This window comes from Mobula birostris, chromosome 3, assembly GCF_030028105.1.
Source record: "Mobula birostris isolate sMobBir1 chromosome 3, sMobBir1.hap1, whole genome shotgun sequence".
Classification (NCBI taxonomy): domain Eukaryota; kingdom Metazoa; phylum Chordata; class Chondrichthyes; order Myliobatiformes; family Myliobatidae; genus Mobula; species Mobula birostris.
Genome location: NC_092372.1, coordinates 178,281,547 through 178,307,900, shown reverse-complemented (window position 1 = coordinate 178,307,900; position 26,354 = coordinate 178,281,547). Strand labels below are relative to the sequence as shown.

Here is a 26,354-nt window from a genome sequence, read left to right as displayed (position 1 = left end):
GTGATAGAATAGAGACATTGAAGAACAATCATCCATTTTGTTAATAATACCTCTGATGCTTTCTGCCATTTTTTGTGATTTTCCATTTTCCTGGTACTCACTATCTTCTTTTCACAATATTCAAACAACCACCCTCAGCAGGATGGCGTGAACACCTTTAACTTTTCCCTCGAACAAGGCCCAACCTGTCCCCCCTTTTCCACTACTCTCATTTACATAACATAGAACAGTACAGCACAGGAATGGGCTATGATGTTTGTTCCAACCATGATGCTAATTTAAATTAATCCCATGTGCCTACTCTTGGCATGTATTCCTCAATTCACTGCCTGCTCATGTGTCTGTCTAGCTTCCTCTTTAATATTGCTGTTGGCTTGAAGCACAAGGTCCCTCTCTACATTGATGCTCCTAAGGATTCTGCAGCATGCTATTTACTCTTCTCTGTCATTCCTCTATCTATACTTAAAATTGATCTATATTATGCTGTCTTCTTTGACAACCTTCCTTACTACCCATAACTACACCATCATTTGTGTAGTCTGCACTCATTCTCACCACATGGTCTGCATTGAAAGGGTGGCACGGTAGTGTAGCAGTTAGCATAATGCTATCACAGCGCCAGTGGCCCAGGTTCAATTTCCACCACCGTCTCAAAGGATTTTGTACGTTCTCCTCGTGACTGCATGGGTTTCCTCCTAGTTCTCCAGTTTCCTCCCACATCCCAAAGACGTATAGGTTGGTAGCTTTGGTCACATGGGTATAATTGAGCAATGCGGGCTTGTTGGCCAGAAGGGCCTATTACCATGCTGAAATATAAAAATAATGAAAAAGAGAACTTGAACAACTTGCCCTTTAACTGTATTTCTTGATATCTAGTATGTGACACTGCGAACTTGCACAGTTTCAAACGATGGCCTATTATATAAGGTAGTCCCTGTTTCAGTCCTACTCAGAATCACCTTTTTATATAATATATTGATGACTGAATTGATATGGATTCCCTTTTCCTTCACCGCGGTTTCTTCTCCTCCATTGTTGACAGCTTTTGACAATTTCCCATTGTTCCCCCTCTCAACCAGTTCTGTCTCTTTGCAAAGCAATTGTAGGATTCCTCTTGTTTTCGCCAGCCTTCATGTCCAAGAGATCATCCAAGGTAATAATCTGCCTGCTTTAACATGGTGTTACCACAAAGTGCATCTTGTCTTCCCCTTTCAGCATTCTGAAATTATAATCCCTCCACAAGTTCAGTCCTCCATCAAAAAAAAGAAAAAGAAGTTCTACGCATTGATGCATAAAAGAGTAAGAATGGGGTAATATTAATGTTCAAGGGAACCCAGATATTCTTATTTCTAAACAGTACTTCATCTCCATTGAGGCATGCTATAGCTCTCAAAGCTCAGCACTGAGCTCAATGATATTTGACGAGCAGCTCTTCCAAACTGCATTAGAACTGGCCAGTTCTAATGAAAGATTATCAAGTCAAGTCAAGTTTATTATCATTCAACCATACACATGCATACAGCTAAACGAACCATCGTTCCTCTGGGGTCACACACAGCACGTATAGTTACAATCCAGCACATAGAGTAATAAAATAATATTAGTACAAGTCCCTGAAAGGCACTGCCCGAAGATGCACAAGCACATGTATGCATAGGTGTAATGCAAAACTTACTTAAAGCCACATCACTGGAAAATAGCTTCATATAACTAGCTTTCACAAGGTAAACATGAATTAGACATACTGTAAATTACACAGAATTTTTACAAGGAGGAGCATGATTAAAACAAAAAAAATGCAAGGTGATCATTCTGTTGCTAGACTATAATGATTAGGCTTTTGCTGAATGGTTCAAGTACCAAATGGTTGGAAATAGCTTTTCTTGAACCTGGTAGTATGGGATTTCAAGCTTCTATGGTAGCTGTGAGAAGAAGACATGGCTTAGATAGTGTGGAAGTTTGCAATAGACATTGCCTTCTTGAGTCAGTGCCTCCTGTAGATAACTAACAATAGTGGGGAATGTCAGGAATTATAGAGGGGGTTTAATCCAAATGCAGAGCAGCACAGACAATTTAGCAGTGAGTGATAACTTAGTAATAAACCGTAAAATAATAAGGCACAAGGGGCCACAAAACGAGAGAGAACAAATACTTAACTCAACAAGGCAATAAGGTAACAGAAGGTTCAGAGCAACTGGTCGAGGCCAGCTGGTTCGTATGAGTAAACAAGGATTATGGATGAGAGGTGGGTTTAAATAGGCTGCAGGTGATGAAGTTGGAAATGAGTGGCAGGTGACTCCTGTTAGGTGGATGGAGACTGGGAGAAGCCTGCACGTGCAGGCTCGTTAGGGAGAAATGTGCCTATGGTACTGGGCAGAGTCCACTATTATCTGCATCTTATGTTCATGTAAAGCTAACTCACTCCATTTTCTCTGCCTGGTTAAGTATTTTCAGCATTCTCTCTTACTTCTGATTTCTAGAAACAGCAACATCCTACACTTACAATAATTTCCTTCCCTTAGTTTTCATTTTACTTCTATCTCCTCCAGTCAGAACATTTGTGATTAATACGTTTCGTAATCCTCTCTCAGCCATCACCTAGAGTACATCTCATTCAGCATTTCTTTGTCTCCACTCTCCCTCAAGAACATTCTATTTAGTTGCTGTATCCCTCCCACTTTTTTATGCAAATAAAAAAGCCTAACTTTTTAATGCTAAACACAAGACATTTTGCAGGTTTCGCAGAACACTTGCGCTCTGTCCGCCAGAAAAGCAGGATCTCCCAGTGGCCACACATTTTAATTTCACGTGCCGTTCCCATTCTGATATGCCTATCCACGGCCTCCTCTACTGTAAAGATGAAGCCACACTCAGGTTGGAGGAACAACACCTTATATTCTGTCTGGGTAGCCTCCAACCTGATGGCATGAATATTGAATTCTCTAACTTCCATTAATGCCCCTCCTCCCCTTCACACCCCATCCGTTATTTATTTATTTATTTAATATATTTTAAATTTTTTTAAATTTTCCCCCCCTTTTTTTCTCTCTTTTTTCTCCCTCTATCCCTCTCACTATAATTCCTTGCCTGCTCTCCACCCTCCGGGCTCCCATCCCCACTTCTCTTTCTCCCCAGGCTTCTCATCCCATGATCCTCCCCCTTATCCAGTCTCGTATCCCTTTTGCCAATCAACTTTCCAGCTGTCAGATCCACCCCTCCCCTCCTGTCTCCTATCATTTCGGATCTCCCCCTCCCCCTCCCACTTTCAAATCTCTTACTATCTCTTCTTTCAGTTAGTGCTGACGAAGGGTCCCGGCCCGAAACGTCGACTGTACCTCTTCCTAGAGATGCTGCCTGGCCTGCTGCGTTCATCAGCATTTTTTGTGTGTGTTACATTTTGCAGATGCTGGAAATCCAGAGTAACATATACAAAATGCTGCAGGAATTCAGCATATCAGGCAGCATCTATGAAATGAGTAAGCAGGCAATGTTTCAAGCTGAGACCTTTCATCAGAACTGGAAAGGAAAAGGGAAGATGCCAGAACAAGAAGGTGGAGTCCAATCTAGAGAGTGATAGATAACGCCTGGTGGGTGGGGGAGGGAGGATGAAGTAAGAAGTGGAGCAGTGTTAGGTGGAAAAGGCAAAGGGCTGAAGAAGAAGGAATCTGATAGGAGAGGAGGATATTGCCTACATGGATTTTAATAAAGCATTTGACAAGGTCCTGCATGGGAGGTTGGTCAAGAAGGTTCAATCATTCGGCATTCAAGATGAGGTAGTAAATTGGAAAAGACATTGGCTTTGTGGGAGAAACCAGAGAGTGGTAGTCTAGAATACAAGGTGTGATGCTGAGGCTTTATAAGGCACTGGTCAGGCCTCACCTTGAGTATTGTGAACTGTCTTGGGCCTCTCATATTAGAAAAGATGTGCTGGCATTGGAGAGGGTCCAGAGGAGGTTCACAAGGATGATTGCAGAAATGAAAGGGTTATCTTACGAGGAACGTTTGATGGCTCTGGGTCTGCACTCACTGGAATTCAGAAGGATGAGGGGGGATCTCATTGAAACCTTTCAAACCTTGAAAGGCCTAGAAAGAGTAGAAGTGGAAAAGATGTTTCCTATGGTGGGTGAGTCTCGGACAAGAGGGTACAGCCTCAGGATAGAGGGACACCCTTTAAAAACAGAGATGCAGAAAAATTTATTTAGCCAGAGAGTGGTGAACTTGTGGAATTTGTTGCCACATGCAGCTGTGGAGGCCAGGTTGTTGGGTGTATTTAAGGCAGAGATTGATAGGTTCTTGATTGGACATGGCATCAAAGGTTAGGGGAGAGAAGGCCGGGAACTGGGGTTGAGGAGGAGGAGAAGAAAAAAAGATCAGCCATGATTGAATGGTAGAGCAGACTCAATGGGTCAGACGGCCTAATTCTGCTCCTATGTCTTATGGTTTTATGGTAGTAGATGGTTGCCTCCCTGACTGGAGGCCTCTGACTAGTAGAGTGCCACAAGGATTGTGCTGGGTCTGTTGTTGTTTGTCATCTATATCAATGATCTGGATGACAATGTGGTGATCAGCAAATTTGCCGGTGACACCAAGATTGGGGATGAAGTGGACAGCAAGGACAGCTATCAGGGCTTACAGAGAGATCTGTATAAGCGGAAAAAATGGCAGATGGAATTTAATGCAGTCAAGTGCGAGGTGCTTCACTTTCGTAGGACCAACCAAGGTAGGTCTTATACAGTGAATAGTAGGGCACTGAGGAGTGTGATGGAACAAAGGGATCTTGGAATACAGGTCCAAAATTCATTGGAATTGGCACCACAAGCAGATAGGGTTGCAAAGAGGACTTCTGGCACATTGGCCTTCATAAATCAATGTATTGCGTACAGAAAATGGGATGTCATGTTGAAGTTGCATAAGACTTTGGTGAGGCCTAATTTGGAGTATTGGGTGCATTTTGGTCACTACCTATGGGAAAGATGTAAATAAGGTTGAAAGAATACAGAGAGAATTTATAAGGATTTTGCCAGATCTGGAGGACCTGAGCTATAAGGAAAGATTGAATGGGTTAGGACTTTATTCCTCTGAATGTATAATATTGAGAGGAGATTTGATAGAGGTATACAAAATTAAGAGGAGTATACATGGGTTAAGTGCAAGCAGTCTTTTTCCACTGAGGTTGGGTGGGACTAAAACCAGAGGTCATGGGTTAAGGCCATAAAACCATAAGACATAGGAACAGAATTGGGTCATTTGACCCATTGAGTCTGCTCCGCCATTCAATCATGGCTGATCCTTTTTTTCCCTCCTCAGCCCCACTCCCAGCCTTTTCCCTGTAACCTTTGAGCTGTGGCTAATCAAGAACCTATCAATTTCCACTTAAATACACCTAACGACCAGCCTCCACAGCCGCCTATGGTAAAATTTCTACAAACTCACCAACTTATGGCAAAAGAAATTTCTCCATATCTCTGTTTTAAATAGACGCCCCTCTATCTTGAACGTGTGCCCTTTTGTCCTAGACTCCCCCACCATGAGAAACATCCTTTTCATATATACTCTATCTAGGCCTTTCAACATTCACACCATTTCAATGAGATTTCCCCCCCCCATCCTTCTAAATTCTAGCCTCTGAACCTTCTCCATCGCTAGCACATCCTTTCTTAGACAAGGAGCACAAAACTGTTCACGTTACTCAAGGTGAGGCTTCACCAGTGCCTTATAAAGCCTTAGCATCATATCCCTGCTCTTATATTCTAGACCTCTTGAAATGAATGCTAACATTGCATTTGCTTTCCTCACTACTGACTCAACCTGCAAGTTAACCTTTAGATTGCTCTGCACAGGACTGCCATGTCCATTTGCATCTCAGATTTTTGGATCTTCTCCCCATTTAGAAAATAATTTGCACATTTATTTATACTACCAAAGTGTATGACCATGCATTTTCCAACATTGTATTTTATTTGCTACTTTCTTGCCCATTCTCCTAATCTAAGTCCTTCTGCAGCCTTCCTGTTTCCTCAACACTACCTGCCCCTCTACCAATCTTCATATCATCTGCAAAATTGGCAACAAAGCCATCTATTCCATCATATAAATCATTGATATACAATATAAAAAGCAGTCACAACATCCCTAGTCACTGGCAGCCAACCAGAAAAGGATATTTTTATTCCTACTCACTGCCTCCTACCAATCAGCCAATGCTCTAATCTTGTTAGTAACTTTCCTGTAATACCATGGGCTCTTAACTGGTAAGCAGCCTCATGTATGGCACCTTGTCAAAGGCCTTCTGAAAATCCAAATATACAACATCCACTACATCCCCTTTATCTACCCTACTTGTAATCTCCTCAAAGAATTCCAAAAGGTTGTTCAGGCAAGATTTTCCCTTAAGGAAACCATGCTGGTTTTGTCCTATCTTGTCCTGTGTCACCAAGTACTCCATCACTTCATCTTTAACCATTGACTCCAACATCTTCCCTACCACTGAGGTCAGGCTAACTGTCTATAATTTTCTTTCTGCTGCCTCCCTCCTTTCTTAAAGACAGGAGTGACATTTCCAGTATGCCGAAACCATGCCAGAATCCAATGATTCTTGAAAGATCATTACTAATGCCTCCACAATCTCTACTGCTACCTCTTTCAGAATGCTAGGTTGCAGTGCATCTGGTTCAGTGGACTTATGCACCTTTAGATCTTCCTGCCTTTTGCGCACCTTCTCCCTTGTAATACTAACTGCACTCACTTCTCTTCCCTCACACCCTTCAACACCTGGCACACTGCTAGCATTTTCCTCAGTGAGGACTGGTACAAAATACTCATTCAGTTTATCTGCCATCTCCTTGTCCCCCATTATTATTTCTCCAGCCTCATTTTCTAGTGGTCCTATATACACTCTCATCTCTCTTTAGTTTTTTGCATACTTGAAAAAGCTTTTTCTATTCACTTTGATATTGTTTGCTAGCCTGTTTTCATATTTCATCTTTTCCCTCCTAATGATTCTTTTAGTTGCTCTCTGTAGGGTTTTAAATGTTTCCCAATCCTTTATCTTCCCTTTAGTTTTTGCTTGGTTGTATGCCCTCTCTTTTGTTTTTATATTAGCTTTGACTTCCCTTGTCAGCCACAGTTGTATTATTTTGCCATTTGGGTATTTCTTTGTTTTTGGAATACCTGCACATTCTCATTTTTCCCTCAAGCTCAAGCCATTGCTGCTCTGCTGTCATCCCTGTCAGCATCTCCTTCCAATTTGCTTTCGCCAACTCTTCTCTTATACCACTGTAATTTCCTTTACTCCACTGAACTATTACTACATCTGATTTTACTTTCTCTCTATCAAATTTCAAGCTGAACTCAAACACTTTGTGATCACTGTCTCCTATTGGTTCCTTTACCTTAAACTCCCCGGTTCATTACATAACAACCAATCCAGTAATGCTGATCCCCTCGTAAGCTCAATGACAAACTACTCTAAAAAGCCATCACCTTGGCATTCAACAAATTCACTCTCTTGGGATCCATTTCCAACCAGATTTTCCCATTCTACCTGCATGTTAAAATCCCCCATGATTATCATAACATTGACCTTTTGATACACCTTTTCTATTACCCTTTGTAATCCCAGCTACAGTTTGGAGGCCTCTATATAACTGCCATCTGGGTCCCTTTACCCTTGCAGTTTCTTAACTCAACCCTCAAGGATTCAACATCTTCCAATCCTATGTCAGATCTTTCTAATGATTTGATGCCATTCTTTACCAGCAGAGCCACACCACCCCCTCTGCCTACCATCCTATCCTTTCGCTACAATACGTAACCTAGGACATTCAGCTCCCAACTACAACCATCCTTTAGTCCTATCATCTGCCTGCCCTTCATAATAGTCTAACTGCACACTATCTTTGTTCTTTTACCGTCCGTCCTACCCTGAGTCCTTTCACTCTGGATCCCATCCTCCTGTCAAATTAGTTTAAACCCTCCCCAACAGCTCTACCAAACCTGCCCGTGAGAATATCGGCCCCACACATGTTCAGGAGCAACCCATTCCTTTTGTACAGGTCGTACCTCCTGCGGAAGAGATCCCAATGATCCAAAAACTTGAAAACCAGCTTCACAGCCACACATTTATCTGCCAGTTCATCCTGTTTCTACCCTCAATGGCGCATGGCACAGGTAGCAATCCAGAAATTACTACCCTGGAGGTCTTAGTTCTCAGCTTTCTGCCTACCTCTCCAAATTCTCTCTTCGGGACCTCTTTGCTTTTCCTTCCTATGTCATTGGTAGCAACATGTACTAAGACATCTGGCTGCTCGCCCTCCCTCTTCAAAATGCTGTGTACATGATCTGAGACATCCCTGACTCTGGCACCTGGGAGGCAAAATACAATCCAGGTATCCCGTTCATGTGCAGAGAATCTCCTGTCTGTTCCTCTGACTATTGGGTCCCCTATCACTAATGCTCCCCTCTTCTCCCTCTTTCCCGTCTGCACTACGGACCCATGCTCAATGCCAGTGATCTGGTCTCTGTGGTATTCCCCTGGGAGTTCATCACCCACAACAGTATACTCATTATTGAGGGGAATGGCCACAGGGCTGCTCTGCGCTAACTGCCTATTCGCCTTTCGATTTCTTCTCCCGACAGTCAAAGGTGAAAGGTGTGAAAAGTTTAATGAAAACGCGAGCGGTAACTTCTTCATCCTGAGGGTTATGAGAGTGTTGAATGAGCTGCCATCATAAGTGGTGCATGCGAGCTCAATTTCAACATTTAAGAAAAGTTTGGATAGATACAGCACATGGATAGTAGAGGTATGAAGAGCTATGGCCCCAGGGCAGATCAATGGGAGTAGGTATTTTAAATGGTTTTCGCGTGAACTAGATGTGCTGAAGGGCCTGCTTCTGTGCTGTACGTTTCAATAACGCTATGACTCTAGGAGGATGGACAATGAGGAGAAAAGGAGGAGATATGCTCAGGGGAGGTGATAGGCAGATGAGAAGAGAAGAAGTACAAATGAAAGGAGCCAGAGCGTGTAATGGAAGAAGAGGGAAAGGGGAGGGAAAATTACCAGTGTTCATGCCATCAGGCTGGAGGCTACCCGGATGGAATATGAGGTATTTTTAATGCTTCCAAGTTTTGATAAATCATCATTGACTTGAAAATGTTAAGTTTGTTTCTACCTCATCCATCATAACCCTTGAGTATGAAATATCCGACCAGCTGGGTAAATCCATACAGATAAATGCACCACTTTACTGTAAGCAGGAGATACTATCCCTTGGAGATCTTAATATTGACTCTACATCCCATAAATATCTCGTAGAATTAAGTCAATCATGGACAAGGAAACCTCCTGATATCCATTTACTGCCCTCTCTCACTGAATAGTTAGTGCTGCTCTTCATGGTAAAATAGTTGGAAGAAGCTGCAGAAAGAGTGAAAGTGTACTCTGGGGGTGGGGGACTTCAATGCCCATCACTGAGAGGAATTGTTACAGACCAACCTGGCTGAACCTGCAAGGACAGAGCTGCTGACTTGAGTGTGTGGAGGGAATGAATGAACCACCATGAAGGAAACAATACTTGACATTTCTCCCCACCATTGTACCTGTGGGACAGGTATCTATCCATGATAGAATTTTTATTGAAGTTGCTGCAGGAAAGTTTTTGTGGAGACTGAAGAGATATATTAATGTGTTGTGTAGGACTTCAGAAATGTTAAGTGGGACTGTCTCAGAACTTAAATTTTAGTATTCTTTAAGTATGGTGGACATTTGTGGGAGTTCCTTCAGTAGAAGATCTGCTGTAACGATAGTAAGAATGCAGTTCATCACCAGTTTCCCAAGGGGGGGGGGGATAAGCAATAAATGTAGATCAATGCCCAGATTGCCAAAACGAATGATAAATAAGGAAATTGTCCGAGCCGCTGACTATTTTAAAACACAGCGACAAAAGGAGGATAACATACTGCGGAGCTAGAGGAGCTGGCTTGACCTGTGGTATTCTTTCTGTGGAAGTCATCGGGTGACACTGTAACACACGAGGCGACAACTTCTGTTTCCTCATTCCTGATCTCAGGTGCTCTCTGTTCGCACGCTCTCCTCATGACTGCGTGACATTCCCTCAGGGGTCCTCCCACATCAGAAAGACACGCAGGTTCGTCGTTTAATTGGCCACTGCAAATTTCTCCTATTGTGAGTGGGAGAATTTAGAGTTGATGGACGTGAAGGAAAAATGTTTGGTTTCTGTTTTCACTCCACCGTACTTGGAATAATACATCTTACGGAACCAGATGTTTGTCAAGCTCATTTGCAGTCAGATCACGCACCGTATCTCTGGAGGCTGGGAGAAAGCATCATACGTGAATTCAATTTCCTGTTGTATTATCTCTTCGAATGACTAAAGTGAGGCTTTGCACCGAAAATTTAAAAAAACAGTTTGTAGTTCAGTCTCCCTTCTGAACAGTCCGTAGATCTTTCATCACCCGGCGAAAAACGCGACCCAGTTTAAAGTTTGCTCGGGGAACGTTGTAAGTTATATTTACTTTTATCTTCATTAATATTTAATTTGTCTGGTATGGTTAACTAATAGCAAACCAGTTCCTGTATTAAAGGTTCTGTTATTTATTAAGGAAACGTGGAAATAATGCCTAAATTTTAACGGGTTAGTTGGTTGCGTTAAACGTACACCAAATTCTAACCCCAGTCTGCTTGAATCGGATGACGTGTTTTCGTACGGCGTAGCGTTAGATTCGAGAAAATAAAATATACGGCATATGATATATTAATGATAGTAATTATGTTTCGCATACACTTCAATCAGTGTCGATGTCAAAAGAAAATATTTAAAGATTCTTATCAGCGCAGCTCTTTACATGTTTTATGAGCGAAGGTTGATTTCAGTGCTAGGGATTTTCTCTTTTGGAGGAAGTGAGGATAAGGGGCGATCTGATCGAGGTGTATAAGATTGAAAGACAGAGTGGACAGCCAGTGCCTTTTCCCCACGGTGGCAATGGGCAATACCTAAGGTCATCTCCTTAAAATGAGTGTTGGAATGTTTAGGGGAGATGTCAGAGAAAGGTTATTTACGCAGAGATTGGTGGGTGCTTGGAATGCACTGCCAGAGTTGGTGATATGTAAGAGTCTCGTCTCTTCGATAAGTATGTGGATGTAAGAAAAAATGGAGTGTTATGGGCCGTGTAGGAGTCGAGGGTTGCTGGAATAGGTTTGAAGAACATTCAATGGTCACTTTGTTAGTTATCTCTTGTACCTAATAAAGTGACCACTGAGAGTATAAACAGCTGCTCTAGCCCATCCATTTCAAGGTTCTATGTGTTGTGCATTCAGGCATGCTTTTCTTTACACCACTGTTGTAACATGTAATTATCTGAGTTACTTTCACCTTCCTGTCAGCTTGAACCAGTCTGGCAATTCTCCTCTGACCTCTCTCACTAACAAGGTGTGATTCCCAAACTTTTTTGGAATGTAGCCCACTTGGCTCCCAGACCACATCGGCAGCGCTGCTCTCTCCCTTTCAGGCCATAACATAAAACCTACAAAGAATTTTGATATGCAATGCACAATGAAGGAAAATAGAAACTCCAAATCCAGAGCAATGACAAATAATTGCAAATAATATTCAAATCTATTTAAAGCTACATATAAAATTATTTCATTGTAGTAAAACAATTTTCAGCAAAAACAGATAGGGCACACATTAGTCCAACTATTCGGCAATTCATTGTTTTTTCACTGTTCAATGAGATGGATGGGCTTGGTGCAGTGATATCTACTTCTCAACATCCGGATGAATATCACTCAGGAGTCATCTCAGATCCCCATTTTCAGTAATTTGCAGTCTTTTTCCATTATTTTGAAAGGAGTTGAGTGACTGCTGTGAAACTATGCTCCACTGAATATGTTGGAAAGGGCATGAGGAATATCTTGACCTTTTTCCACAGTGCAGGATAGCGTTCAGAGATTTATTCCTGCAATTAAACGTTTTGAATGATTTTTTTTTGAACCTCGGCTTCAGCTTAGTCATTAGATCAGTTCTTCATCCATCCTTCCTGTTAATTCCTTATTACAAGTGTCCAGGATGGATTTGTTACCTGTTCTTGAATTTGGAGAGAGAGAGAGAGAAGATTCTGAAATATCTCTGGCATGTCTTAATGCAGTTCAGCAGATGGGCATAGTAAACTTGAAAGTCCTCATCTGGTATTCTTCTCTTCTAACTCAGAGAAGCTTGGAATTTGGAAAAGGTCACAATGCCAATGTTGCTCTTAAATAAGGTTAACTTGGACAGAAGTGTGGAGACAACTGATTTTGGTAAAAATTCACATCATTACTTTGCAATTGAAGACTGATTTAATTAAACATTTGCAAATAATTCTGATTAATAAGCTATGTTGTGCTTAATATTCTTGAGTTGACTACTGAATGAAGCATTTGAGTCTTCAAAGAATTTTATCACAGCTTCAATAAGCACATTAAAAACATCTCAGACCATTTCCTTTTGAGAGCCATCATGTTTTGAAGCGGTTTTCATTTCTGAAAGTTTTCACAAAGTGACAGAAAATAAGCCAAGTCATTGATTGCTTTATCAGAGTTAAGTTTTGTAACTTCAAAATATTAAACTAAGTCATATGAAGACAAGGAGTCCAAAATACGGATATAACTTCAAATTTACTTTAAGTGAGATGCTCACGTATCATGTGATAGTATGATGTTGCAGTTAATGTAGTTTTACACTTCACCCATAATAATTATTTAAACAAGAATGCAAATCAAACTTTTGTGTGTGTGTGTGTGTGTATATATATATATATATATATATATATCCACTCAAATTATTGAAATATTAAATACACAAGAGTACATTCTCTTCAAATAGACATAGAAAAGTACAGCACAGAAACAAACCCTTCAGCCCATCTAGTCCATGCCAAATCATTTAAACAGCCTCCTTCCATTGGTCTGCACTGGGACCATAGCCATCCATGTACCTATCCAATGTTCAAGGACCCTGGATGGTTTCATTGCCTCAGTTTAAAAAAAAAAATAAATTCTTCACACGACAGACACATTGGCTGCTGTTAGTTGCTTAGTGCTGGTATAAATTCATATTTCAGATACTCCACATTACACTGTCTATGCTTTTTTTGTTTGGTCGGTCGGTTTCTGCCATTTTCACTGTGGAATAACGACCACGGTCAATCCCCAGTTACTTAAGTCAAACCTCAAGTGCTGCAATCAATAAAGTGGAAATTATGACATTGTAATGTGAAGGGTTAATTTACTTGCCAGTCGAAAGTCGCTTCAGCTGTACTGGTCATTGTTTGGTCCATTTTTCGAAGGACATAGCAGCTCTTTCCCATTGGTTTGGTTTCACATCCCGGCACTGGCTTCTGGTTCCAGGCGGTTCAGGGCTATACAAATCACACAAGCAAGACGCTCTCTCTTTTGTTCAGGGCTCATCTTCACACTGAGGTTCAGACCAGTGCTGAAGAACCACTGGGAAATTGTGCTGCAGGTATACGGTAGTCCATGCATGCACTGAGCTAAGTATTTGTTTGTTGAGTGTTTAGTTCTGTAGTTGTGTAACTTGGGGAGAAATAGCAAAGTACCTGTTGAGTTTAAAGTGTTACTGAATGTTTAGTGTTGTAGTTTTTGTAACTTGGGGTGGCTTAGATGAGTACTTGTTTGACTTGGCTGTTTGGTTGTGTGTTTTACTAATAGTCTGTAAATAAATGGTTGATGTACTTGTAATTAGTGTCTTCTATCCCACCTATTGAATCTGCAAATTTGCTTCCCCATAACAGACGTCATCATAGCTTAGGCAAAACCTGACGCTGTCTGAAGTACATGAAATTGTGCAACAATATCTATTTTTGGCCATGAGTAGAGAAATGTGTTCAAGAATATTTGAAACAGCAGGTTCTGAACTTAACCACATTGAATGCTATACCCCAATTCACAGGAACTGCGTCACTGTGTAATTGGTGTAGCAGAATCATACTAGCTAACACAGTGCTACAGCATTGAATGGCAATAATGCACAGGTCAGGCCCAGAAAGAACACAATGTCTTCATTAGATTTCTCAGAATATGGCAAGTACAGAAACATCACATCGCTTTTAAACAACTTTGAGCAAATCTAATGGAACAGTGGGTTAGCAAGAGATGAGGTGATTATGTGATCATTGTAATCATTTAGGAGGCATTGAGGATAAAATGCTTATAATAAGTAATTCATTTTTTAAGTTAAGTCTGTAATCCCTCAGCTCCCCCCACCCCCCCTTTGCTACCGAGCACCCTACCCTCTCTCCCATTATCTCTATCACCCCCTTCGAAACTCCCACCACCCCCAGGGAGGGTAATATTGCTCACTTTAGGAATCACTGCTCTAGTGACCCTTGTGAATGAAAATCCCAGGAATGCAGCAGCAGTTTGAGATATTCAAGCCACCCTGTCTGGCACCCACAATCATTCCACAGTCAAAGTTACTTGGATCACATATCTCGCCTATTCTGATATTTGGTCTGAACATCAACAGAACCTCTTGACCATGTTTGCATGCTTTTATACAATGAGTTGCTGACACATGATTTGCAGTAACAAGCAGGTGTGTCTAAAAGAAAAAGTGGCCAGCAGGAGTAGGTGTACTCTTCTATGGCAAAAACACCGAGGGGAAATAACTTACCACAGCTATGAACAAAAAGATGCCAATATAATTTTCAGGGCACCATCTGTTACTTTAAACCTTTAGACTGTCTGACACAAGGGACTGCAAATGCTGGAATCTGAAGCAAGAAACAAACTGCTGGAGGCAAAGGGATGATCAATGTTTCTGACTGAGATCTTGCACCAGGACTGAGAGAGTAGAGTGAAGATGGTCACTTCACAGGAGTGAGAGGGAAAGGTGAAACAGGTTCTGTTAGGTTACGGGTAGGCCCAGATGAGATGGGGGATGATAAGCAGATGGAGCTAAATTGGCAGTGGGGACAGAAAGAAGGGTAGGTAGAAACAGAAACTGGATAGTGATGTGGAACCACTTTAAGGAAAGGATGATGGCTGATGGAACAGGTAGGCAGGGGACGGGAAGGGTAAGCCAAGGGAAAAGAAAGGTAGATGCTAGAGGAACTCAACAGGTCAGGCAGCATCTGTGGAATGGAATAAAGAGGCAATGTTTCAGATCGAGACCCTCCAGCAGAATGGTGTTTGAGTGACAGTAGGTGGGACAGTGTAATGAATCTAAATAGGATGGGATGAGGAATTGGAAAATGTGAGTAAAAGGAGAAAGAACATGAATGGATCAATGGGAGTGGGTGTGGTTTACCTGAAAGAGGCACATAAACCTTTGCCTTACTTTGAAGAGCTGTTTAGGTCAGAGCATGTGAGAGAGTCAATGTTTCAGGTCAAAGACCCTTTGTCATTTCTTTTACCTGAAATGCTGTTTCTCTTTCTCTTCCTACAGATGTGGCCTGCTCTGGTGACTGATTCCAGCATTTTCTGTTTTTTTAAATTTCCAGCATCTGCAGCTTTTTGATTTCTCATTTAGAAAATGATTTTGGTTACTGGTTTGTAACTGTTTAAAAATCTTTGCAAGTCAAACATCTCTAATCCTGAAACAATTATGTTTCTACAACAGGTGAAGCGATGCCGGAAAAATACATAAAAGGAAATGCTGTGGAGGTAGTTGAGAATACCAATGATAAAACACAGGATGAAAAGTGGTAAGAAGCTCCACACGAAAGATGTTGTGACATAATTGAACGCTGACAGTATTCCATAACTTGTGTCCTAGTTCTGAGATCTGCAGCTTTTCTCTACCATTTAGGTTGTGTGAAAAATTACAATATTTTAATCAATTCATTCACTTTATATTGAAACACCTCAACCCCTAAAAGATGTACTGTGGCCATTGTAGATTGGATGAATTATCTTAGCCGGCATAGACCAGTTGAGCTGAAGGACCTGAATCTGTGTTGTAGGACTTCATGATTCTATCTTGAAACCAGGACTCAGCATCAAGCAGTCAATAGCTTTTCTTAGCTTGTGTATTAAATCCAACTGTATTGTTAGCACTGTACAAAATAATGGCAGTAATATACAATTTTAAAATTATCCAAAAATTAATAATTAATTTTAAAGAAATGCTCATGCATTTGTTTCTTATAAATATTTTCTGATATTGTGAAGTTAGCAGGTTATAACTGGTTTCAAGAACTTTTAAACTAATGAAATAATTACAGACAACTGAACAAAAAGTCTCATAAAATCTAATTATTATTCGTTGTAAACCTGCAGCAAAACGAAGAAGAAAGAAAAGGATCTTGAAGTAGTCGGCCCATTGACTTTGGTAAGGGTTAGTTTCTTCATTTCAAGAATACAGCTGCATTTCTAAATGTGAAGTATTTTAACATCCAATTTGAATATTACTGCGAAGAAATATTCTGAGATGCATGATGCATTATTTATGTGAAAAGGATACATGCTGCACAATATTTAATCATGATTTGTGATTTTGTTGTCATTAGGTGTAAGCGTGCACCTGCAAAAGCATCTCCCATGTTGGCAAAAGGTGCAGTTGATTGACGGTCACTTCTGCTTTACTGTCCTGGATACTGGTTAAAATAGGAAGGTGATTGGGGAAATAGAAATAAGAGTACTTAGCTTTCTATTAGCTCAGTAGTATTAAGTGTTATTTAGTAACTAGAAAGACACAATACACAGTACTGTGCAGAAATCTTAGGCACCCTAGCTATATAGGTGTGCCTAAGACTTTGGCACCGTGCTGTATTTGCAGTGTGATTGAACCATTATTGCCTGTCATTTTAATTTCTTGCCATATTGACAATACCATGGTAATAAAAGTAACTGAGGCAAATAAAAAAAAAACACCTGCAAATTTTGATATAACACAGAAAATTCTGGAAAATACCAGGAGCCCAGGCAGCATTTGCATAAACATTTCAGGTCATTAGAAGCTCAACACAGTTGGTTGGGAAATGGAGATGAACTGCATTTTTCAGGTATCAGGGAAGAGAGGAGGTGGAGAAAGTAGATGGGAACTTTTGATTAGGTAGAAATTACTAAAGAAGCGATTCAACCAGGTAAGAGGTTTTAACAAATATTGGTGGGTAGGGCTGTAGAAAGTGTAGGTACAAGGTGGAAAATATTTATCTGAAATGTAGAGATGGCATAACAATCCCATCTTTTATGGGTAGCTGTCATAATATGCAACTTGATGTGCTCAGATGCTGTCTAAGGATAATATAAAGATAGAAACATAGAAAATAGGTGCAGGAGAAGGCCATTCAGCCCCTCGAGCCTGCACCACCATTCAGTACGATCATGGCTGGAATAGATAGTCCATTGTTTTGAGAAACAAATAAAAAGCAACAAAAAATACAGAGGAACACAAAGTGCTGGAGGAACTCAGCAGGTCAGCTAGCATCTATGGGGAGGAATAAGATTCAAGTATATTTATTATCAAAGAATGTATAAATTATACAACCTTGAGATTTGTTTGCTCACAGATGGCCACAAAGCAAGAAACCAGAAAGAACCCAATTAAAAAAAAAAGAATAAAAATAAAAGACTAGCACCCTATGTGCAAGAGAAAGAAAAAAAATACAAATCATGTCAAGAATTGAAGCGAACGACAACATTCCAAACCAAAACTGAGTCCTCAGATCCAAACACCAGAGCAGCTCAGAGTGGGCCCAAAGCCTTGCCTAGCAGTTCATCATATTAGTAGGCGTGGAGCAGTCTTCAAAGCCTCAGCGGCATGGAGAGATTAGTGACCATGTGGAGAACAATTGAAATTGGCTCTCACCCCAGATCCTAACACCCTGACTGTTTAGGGTAACATTTCAGGCTCTCAGGACTAGAAAGGAAGGGGAAAATTACAGATGCTAGAACTCATAAGTAAAATCATAAAATTCTGTAAGTTCTCACGGCTCAGGTTAAAGTTTCATGTAAATGGCTTTTCATTAGAAGCTACTAAAGTTCAATATGACCTGCTGTATTTCCAGTGCATTTTTGTAATTCTTCTTTGGCATTTAACAGATGAGCCGCTATTACCTTGACTCTACTTTTGGTAATTATCCCAAGAATTCTCTTGTTGAAACATTTCTCATCAACTAAGAAATTTTTGTATGGCAGGAACATGCAATTGGCCCCACATAGCTCTGAATACCATAATCTATTCTATATGGAGGCCTTTCAGTTGCAACACATCTCATGCAACATATAGCAATTAGAAAGTGGTAGGACTGGGTGTTCTGGCTGCAATCGAATTCTGCAGTGAGAATATTTTGTACTCTAACACTTCACTTTGCTATTACATAGAAATTATGGGAAATGTAGGGAATAAGAGGGATCTATTATAGAAGCAATTGGACTGAAAAACACCATTAAATTTTAAACAGATAAAACATACAAGTCATTGGAATTATATAGTGCAAGCTTTTTTTTTGATTGTAGTCCTACAATTCACTAAGATTTATCCACAAGTTATTGGGTGTGCTCCAGGAGAAGTCATCCAAGGATGCACCCAACACCTTTAAGACGATCCCAGCATCTATATATTTAGCAAACATAAATCTCAAGCTGCAAAATAATTTGCCATGCAACAGTTCTTCTTTAAAGTTAAATGTTTGTCAGCTGATGGGGATGACACAGTAGCATGGCAGTTTACGTAATACCAGGGACCTAGGTTCAGTTCTGCTGCTGTCTGTAAGGAGTTTATATGTTCTCCCCGTGACCACATTGGATTCCTTTGGATGCTCCGGTTTTAACCCATATTCCAAAGACACATGGGTTTGAGGGTCGATTGGTCACATGGGTGTAATTGAATGGCATGGGCTCATTGGGCCCGATGGGCCTGATACTGTGCTACATGTTGAAATGAAACAATTATAAATACTTTCCTCTGTCTCGGGAGGATTTGTAGGGATTTTATATGAAACTTAAATGTGTAAGGATTTGTTAGGTTGAGTGTTGTGATTTCTCCTCAGAAGCTAGGAATGGGGATACTGTAAATGGAAGTGAAACAGATGCACAACTGAGACAGTGAATATGGTCAAGCAAAACCTGCTGAATCAGTGGCTGAGTAAGGTACCAAAATAGTGTCAGAAACACAGCAGGTCAACCAGGATCTGTGACAGAAACAACATTGACAGTTTCCTGCAATTTCTGTGTTTGTTTCAGATTTTGGCACCCTCCTCCCCCTGTCCACTCCCCCCCACCACCCTCCCTGGCAGCAACCCCTTTAACCACCCCACCATTCTCCCCACCCCCATTCCAACCTGACTTCATCTGTCCTTCACTCCTTGTCTTGCCTAGTTCTACCGATCATCTCCCATCCTCTGTCTCACTTGTGCATCACTTCTACGCGCTGGCTGTCTTTCCTCTGCATTCTCAGTCCTGATGCATGATTCTGTCCTGAAACATTAACCAGTCCTTTGCCTCCACGGATGAAGCTTGACCCTCTGAGTTTTTCCACCAGTTTATATTTGTCTTGGATGTCAGCATCTGTAGGCTACTTGCTTCAGTCAGAGTTTATGATGGATACTTCAGCTGACAAATTAGATACCTAGGGATTTCTTGGAATGAATAACAAATTACATTAGTTTGTTCCACTGCTGTTGTGCAATTTATTTTCCTCATTGTCTCCTGAAGTGACTTGTTTTAAAGAGTTTCAGTTCATGTTCAAGAGACTCATCTACAAAGAAATAAATGGTGTGTTTACCTTCCCTTTCTCCCATAGTCCAGTCTTCTCTCTTATCAGACCCCCCATTCTTCAGCCCTTTCCCTTTCATCTCCCAGTTTCTCATTTTATACCCTCCAGCCCTAACAGTCCACCTACCACCTTATCTGATTTCACCTGTCTCCTACCAGCTTGTGCTCCTTCCCTCCCAGCTTCATATTCTGGCTTCCTCCCCCTTGTTTTCCAGTCCTGATGAAGGGCCTCGGCCCAAAACATCAGTTGTTTATTCTTCTCCATAGATGCTGCTTGGCGTACTAAGCTCCTCCAGTATTTTGTGGGTGTTGTAAGACTGTTGCTTTGTAGCTCGTCATACATAAAAGGAAAGCAAGAATGTCTTCTGTGGCCGTGGTCCCCAAAGTGGGTGATATGGAAGTTTCTAAGGGGGCAATAAAGTTGAAGGGGACTGTGGGAGAGTACTCAGGAGCAAGAGGGGCTGCTGAGGGATTACAGACTTAATGTAAGAAGTTTATTATCCACATTTGGTCCTCAGTGCCTCGTAATTAATTAGCTAGTAGCATTCCATTACTCCAATCATGCAGTGACGCATTTCCTGTGAATTAGGGTATGGCATTCAATGAGGTAAAGCTCAGAATCTGCCCATTTGAATGGTCTTGACCACATTTCTCTAGCTAATGGCCCAAATGAAATATCACTGCCCACTTTATGTACCTTCATTCAGTCGGTTTTTGCATGAGCTATCCCCTTTACTGATTGCAGCATTTGAGGTTGGACTTAAATAATAGGTGATTGACTGTTATTATGAATCCATAACGAAAATGGCAGAAGCAGACCAAATAAAATAGAACTGTAGACAGTATGGAGTATCTTTGTGTGAAAAAAGTTTCTCATATGAGGCAGTGAGACAGTTCTGGCTTCTTGAAGAAAATGCACAATGATAAAGCAAACAAGAACTTGGCTTATTTTCAGTCACTTCATGAAAGCATCAAAACTGGAAAAACATTTCAAACACGTTTTCCTGTATTTCACAATAAAACAATGATGGTTTGCGTGCTTCATACATCATGCTGGAAAGCCCTAAGCAATTGGGGAAGTTCTGATTCTGCCAGCAGCAAGGAAGATCCTAGGTTACATAATTCTGGTTTTGCATAAGCCACCAGACCAAATAATTAAAGCGATTCCACTCAGTGTCAACTCTGTTCTAAGATGATGTGATGAAATGTCTGAGAATACGGAAGACAATGGTACAACATCCTTCGGACAACAGAATTTGCTTGGCAGTTGGATGAATCCACTTTGCAGGCAACAAATCTTTGCTACTTTGTTATCTTCACCAGTAAAGATGAAATCATGGTTCAAGAGGTGTACTAGAAACAGATATGAAGGAGTAAGCAATGTTTCAGGTTATTGAGCAGTTTTTCAAAGAGGGCATTCCACTCACCAACATTTTTGCTTGTGCTCCATCAATGATAGGATGCCCCCATGGGGTTATTACTCTTTTGAAAAAATCAATGCCAAACATATTTACCATTCACTGAGTAATTCAGGGACAACATACTTTGAAAACTTTGTATTGAGAATCATGAACAGCGACCAGTGATCACAATATGGTTGAGTTCAACTTGAAATTTGATAGGGAGTAAAGTCTGATGTAGCAGTGTTTCAGTGGAGTAAGGTAAATTCCAGTGGTATAAAAGAGCAGTTGGTCAAAGTAAATTGGAAGGAGATGCTGATGGAATGACATCAGATCAGCAATGGTGGGTGTTTCTGGGGGAAAATGAGGAAGGTGCAGGACATGTGTATTCCAAAAGTGAAAAAATACTCAAATGGCAAAATAGTACAACAGTGGCTGACAAGGGAAGTCAAAGCTAATGTTAAAACGAGAGGGCTTACAGAAAAGCAAAAATTACTGGGAAGACAGAGGATTGGGAAATTTTTAAAAACTGACAGACAGCAACTAAAAGAATCATTAGAAGGGAAAAGATGAAATATGAAAGCAAGCCAGCAAATAATATCAAAGTGGATAGTAAAAGCATTTTTAAGTATGTAAATAAATAAATGGATAAATGAAAACATAAATAAACAAGAGCTGAGAATGAAGAAGGTGCCCAAAGCTGAAAGACCTGAAGGTAAACAAGTCACCTACCAGATGAACTGCGCCCAAGGGTTCTGAAAGAGGTAGTGTTAGAGATTGTGGTGATATTAGAAATGATCTTTCAAAAATCATTGGACTCTGGTATGGTGCCAGAGGACTGGAAAATTGCAATTCTCACTCCACTCTTTGAAAAAGGAGGAAGGCAGCAAAGAAAATTCTAGACCACTTCGCCTGACCTCAGTGGTTGGGAAGATGTTAGAGTCAATTGTTAAGGATGAGGTGATGGAGTACTTGGTGAAACAGGACAAGATAGGAGAATGTCAGCATGGTTTCCTTAAGGGAAAATCTTGCCTGACAAATCTTTGAGGAGATTACATGTAGGATAGATAAAGGGGATGCAGTGGATGTTGTTTATTTGGACTTTCAGAAGGCTTTTGACAAGGTGCTATACGTGAGGTTGCTCACCAAGTTAAGAGCCCGTGGTATTACAGGAAAGTTACTAACATGGTTAGAGTATTGGCTGATTTGAAGAAGGCAGTGAGTGGGAATAAAAGGATCCTTGTCTGGTTGGCTGCCAGTGCCTACCAGTGTTCTACAGGGAACACACATCAAAGTTGCTGGTGAACGCAGCAGGCCAGGCAGCTTCTCTAGGAAGAGGTACACTCAACATTTCAGGCCGAGACCCTTTGTCAGGGCGATGCTGCCTGGCCTGCTGCATTCACCAGCAACTTTGATGTGTGTTGCTTGAATTTCCAGCATCTGCAGAATTCCTCTTGTTAGTGTTCTGCAGGGGCAGTGTTGGGACCACCTCTTTTTGTGCTGTATATAAATGATTCAGATGAAAAAGATGGCTTTGTTGCCAAGTTTGCAGAGGGTAAGAAGTTTGGTGGAGGGACAGGTAGTGCTGAGGAAACAGGTAGGCTGCAGAAGGATTTAGACAGATTAGGAGAATGGTTGAGAAAGTGGCAAATGAAATACAGTGTTGGAAAATGTATGGTCATGCAATTTGATAGTAGAAATAAATGTGGGGACTATTTTCTAAACGGAGAGAAAATCCAGGAATTTGAGATGTAGAGGGACTTGGGAGTCCTTGTGCAGAACACCCTGGAGGTTAACTTTCAGGTCAAGGTGGTGAGGAAGGCAAATGCAATGCTAGCATTCATAGAAACATAGAAAACCTACAGCATAATACACAAAGCTGGGCCGAACATGTCCTTACCTGAGAAATGACCTTGGGTTACCCATAGCCCTCTACCTTTATAAACGGGTAGACTATTATTTAAATGGGGAAAGAGTTCAAAGTTCTGAGATGCAACAGGACTTGGGAGTCCTCGTACAGGATTCCCTTAAAGTTAACCTCCAGGTTGAGTCGGTAGTGAAGAAGGCGAATGCAATGTTGGCATTCATTTCTAGAGGAATAGAGTATAGGAGCAGGGATGTGATGTTGAGGCTCTATAAGGCGCTGGTGAGACCTCACTTAGAGTACTGTGGGCAGTTTTGGTCTCCTTATTTCAGAAAGGATGTGCTGACATTGGAGAGGGTACAGAGAAGATTCACTAGAATGATTCCGGGAATGAGAGGGTTAACATATGAGGAACGTTTGTCCGCTCTTGGACTGTATTCCTTGGAGTTTAGAAGAATGAGGGGAGACCTCATAGAAACATTTCGAATGTTAAAAGGCATGGACAGAGTGGATGTGGCAAAGTTGTTTCCCATGATGGGGGAGTCTAGTACGAGAGGGCATGACTTCAGGATTGAAGGGCACCCTTTCAGAACAGAAATGCGAAAAAATTTTTTTAGTCAGAGGGTGTTGAATCTATGGAATTTGTTGTCACGGGCAGCAGTGGAGACCAAGTCATTGGGTGTCTTTAAGGCAGAGATTGATAGGTATCTGAGTAGCCAGGGCATCAAAGGTTATGGTGAGAAGGTGGGGCAGTGGGACTAAATAGGATAAAATGGATCAGCTCATGATAAAATGGCGGAGCAGACTTGATGGGCCGACTGGCCTACTTCTGCTCCTTTGTCTTATGGTCTTTATGAGCACCATGTACCTGTCCAGGAGTCTCTTAAAAGACCCCATCATATCTGCCTCCACCACTGTCGCCGGCAGCCTATTCCACGCACTCACCACTCTGCATTTATAATAAAAAAAAATTATCTCAGATATCTCCTCTGTACCTGCTTCCAAGCACCTTAAAACTGTGCCCTCGCGTGCTAGCCATTTTGGACCTGGGAAAAAGCCTCTGACTATCCACATGATCAATGCCTCTCATCATTTTATTCATCTCTATCAGGTCACCTCTCATCCTCTGTCGCCCCAAGGGAAAAACATCAAGTTCGCTCAACCTATTCTCATAAGGCATGCTCCCCAATCCAGGCAACATCCTTGTAAATTTCCTCTGCACTCTTTCTGTGGTTTCCACATCCTTCCTATAGTGAGGCAACCAGAACTGAGTACAGTACTCCAAGTGGTGTCTGACCAGGGTCCTATATAGCTGCAACATTACCTCTTGGTTCTTAAACTCAATCCCACGATTGATGAAGGCCAATGCACCATATGCCTTCTTAACCACAGAGTCAACCTGCACAGCAGCCTTGAGTGTCTTATGGACTTGGACCCCAAGATCCCTCTAATCCTCCACGCTGCCAAGAGTCTTACCATTAATTCCATATTCTGTTATCACATTTGACCTACCAAAATGAGCCACCTCACACTTATCTGGGTTGAACTCCATCTGCCACTTTTCAGCCCAGTTTTGCATCCTATCAATGTCCTGCTGTAACCTCTGACAGCCCTCCACACTATCCACAACACTTCCAACCTTTGTGTCATCAGCAAATTTACTCACCCATCCCACCACTTCTTCATCCAAGTCATTTATAAAAATCATGTAGAGTAGGGGTCCCAGAACAGATCCCTGAGGCACACCACTTGTCACTGACCTCCATGCAGAATATGACCTGTCTACAACCACTCTTTGCCTTCTGCGGGCCAGCCAGTTCTGGATCCACAAAGCAATGTCCCCTTGGATCCCATACCTCCTTACTTTCTCAATAAGCCTTGCATGGGGTACCTTATCAAATGCCTTACTGAAATCCATATACACTACATCTACTGTTCTTCCTCCATCAATGTGCTTAGTCACATACTCAAAAAATTCAATCAGCCTCATAAAGCATAACCTGCCTTTGACAAAGACATGCTGATTATTCCTAATCACACTATGCCTCTCCAAATGTTTGTAAATTCTGCCTCTCAGGATCTTCTCCATCAATTTACCAACCACTGAAGTAAGATTCACTAGTCTATAATTTCCTGGGCTATCTCTCCTCCCTTTCTTGAATAAAGGAACAACGTGCAAACCTCGAACCTCTCCTGTCCCCACTGATGATTCAAAGATCATCGCTGGAGGCTCAACAATCTCCTCCCTCGCCTCCCACAGTAGCCTGGGGTACATCTTGTTTGGTGCCGGTGACTTATCCAACTTCATGCTTTCCAGAAGCTCCAGCACATCCTTTTCCTTAATACCTACATTCTCAAGCTTTTCAGTCTGCTATAAGTCATCCCTACAATTGCCAAGATCCTAATTTCAAGTGGTCTAGAATACAAGAGCAGGGATGTATTGCTAAGGCTTTATAAGGCACTGGTGAAGCCTCACTTTGAGTATTGTGAACAGTTTTGGGCCCCTCATCTTAGAAAAGACGTGCTGGAATTGTAGAGGGGCCAGAGGAGGTTCACAAGGATGATTCAGGGAATAAAAGGGTTATCATACGAGGAACATTTGATGTGTCTGGGTCTGTACTCGCTGGAGTTCAGAAGGATGAGGAGGATCTCACTGAATCCTTTCGAACATTGAAAGGCCTAGGCAGAGTAGAATTGGAGAGGATGTTTCCTATGGTGAGAGAGTCTAGGACAAGAGGGCATGGCCTCAGGATAGAGGGATGTCCATTCAAAACAGAGATGCAGAGAAATTTATTTAGCCAGAGGGTGATGAACTTGTGGAATTTGTTGCCATATGTAGCTGTGGAGGCCAGGTCATTGGGTGCATTTAGGTTAGAGCTTGATAGGTTCTTGATTGGCCATGGCATCGAAGGTTACAGAGTGAAGACCGGGGAGTGGGACTGAGGAGAGGTAAAATCAATCAGCCATACTTAAATGGTGGAGCAGACTTAATGGGCCGAATGGCTTAATTCAAAATAGCAGTGGAAAAGATTTATGGATATAAATAAATTATTCAGGTTTAAGTTTGAAGAATTATATGGATTCATAGTTGTACAACATAGAAACAGGCCCTTTGACACAGTGCATCTATATTGACCACTAAGCCTACCAAGAGTATTGTATTGACACCATACCCTTCTAGGCCTTCCTCTCATTTCAGATACCAACTGCGCTGTATGGAAAAAATCACCCTTTAGTTCCCCTTTACATAATTTTCCTTTCATCTTAAACTCATGCCCTCAAGTTTTAGGCATTCCTACCATGGACACACACTATGGCTATTGATCCTATCTATGCTTCATAATTTTATATACTG

The 26,354-nt window shown here is 41.4% G+C and overlaps 1 protein-coding gene across 1 annotated transcript in view; it reads left to right on the top strand.

Annotated features, from left to right (window-relative positions):
• Positions 1 to 10,126: 10,126 nt before the first annotated feature.
• abcb4 (ATP-binding cassette, sub-family B (MDR/TAP), member 4) overlaps positions 10,127 to 26,354 on the top strand; it is a 129,211-nt gene continuing 112,983 nt past the window's right edge. The window contains exons 1-3 of the mRNA XM_072253753.1: positions 10,127 to 10,518; positions 15,639 to 15,723; positions 16,298 to 16,349. Coding sequence (XP_072109854.1) covers positions 15,647 to 15,723; positions 16,298 to 16,349 — 129 coding nt within the window. The 5' untranslated portion in view covers positions 10,127 to 10,518; positions 15,639 to 15,646. The remainder of the gene's footprint in view (positions 10,519 to 15,638; positions 15,724 to 16,297; positions 16,350 to 26,354) is intronic.